Below are 829 nucleotides of genomic sequence, written 5' to 3'. Positions count from 1 at the left end.
AACAAATACTATATCTTGTGCGTGACGCATTCAGTCCTCTCCCAGCTGGGTTTGAACCTTGAGGTTAACAGCCATCTACCAACTGAGCTATTGGAGAACTTTTGAATTTGCCGGCTACTACGTAAGTCAAATCTCCAGAAGTACTTCTCAACCCCCAGTTATCCGCTCCAGTTGCTACTCCTTTTTCTGAAGATGAAATTTTCCGCTGCTTCCACCTCCCCATCTCCCGCCGACCAGCTGTGTTTGGCTTGATTCCTGGGTCCGCACCCAGTATCCAGTCGGGTACCACGGTCGGTTCATCTTGCTCGGATCCCAACGCCGGCTCCGGACCTCCAACTGGCTCTTTGTCAGCCAGTCATTTGACGATGCTGTCGTCCCTTCCTCTTCTCCCGTTGCCTCCTCCGTCTACGTTTCCAGCTCTTTCGGCTGCTGTGCCTGCTGATGCGGTTGACCCCGACGACGAGCTCATAGACGCGACCCCGAACGCTGCCAACTCAGCTCCTAACGCTGCTGCTGCTGCTTTGGACGACGAGTCGATGGATCTCACACAGCCTCTCGTCAATTCTGCCCCGCCTCCAAGCGTCGACACGCGTCCAACTATGGCGGACCTGTTGCGGCAGCAAGAAACGATTCGACGCGATAACGCGAAAGTAGAAGCCGCGCGTCGTCGTGTGGAGACTCCAAAGCCCCTCGCTTGCGACATTGAAGCGATTGAGCTCAGTACGCCGCTGGTGGTGACTGGTCGTTCATCTCGACCCGCATGGAGCAGGCGCTACCGTATGAGCTCCCGCGCGCCAAATACGGCATGGTAATCGACACCGGTCGGACT

At 56.1% G+C, this 829-nt stretch overlaps 1 protein-coding gene across 1 annotated transcript; it reads left to right on the top strand.

The window, feature by feature from the left end:
* Positions 1-365: 365 nt before the first annotated feature.
* PHALS_13838 (uncharacterized protein) lies at positions 366-812 on the top strand (the record flags this gene model as incomplete). The annotated part of the gene is made up of 1 exon (XM_024729660.1): positions 366-812. The coding sequence occupies one exon, from the start codon at positions 366-368 to the stop codon at positions 810-812; it is 447 nt and encodes a 148-aa protein (XP_024580015.1).
* Between the last annotated feature and the right edge of the window lie 17 nt (positions 813-829).

The sequence above is a fragment of the Plasmopara halstedii genome, assembly GCF_900000015.1.
Source record: "Plasmopara halstedii genome assembly, contig: Scaffold_788, whole genome shotgun sequence".
In the NCBI taxonomy this organism is placed as follows: Eukaryota; Oomycota; class Peronosporomycetes; order Peronosporales; family Peronosporaceae; genus Plasmopara; species Plasmopara halstedii.
Note: the sequence above shows the minus strand (reverse complement) of the source record. Positions and strands in the feature narration are given on the sequence as shown.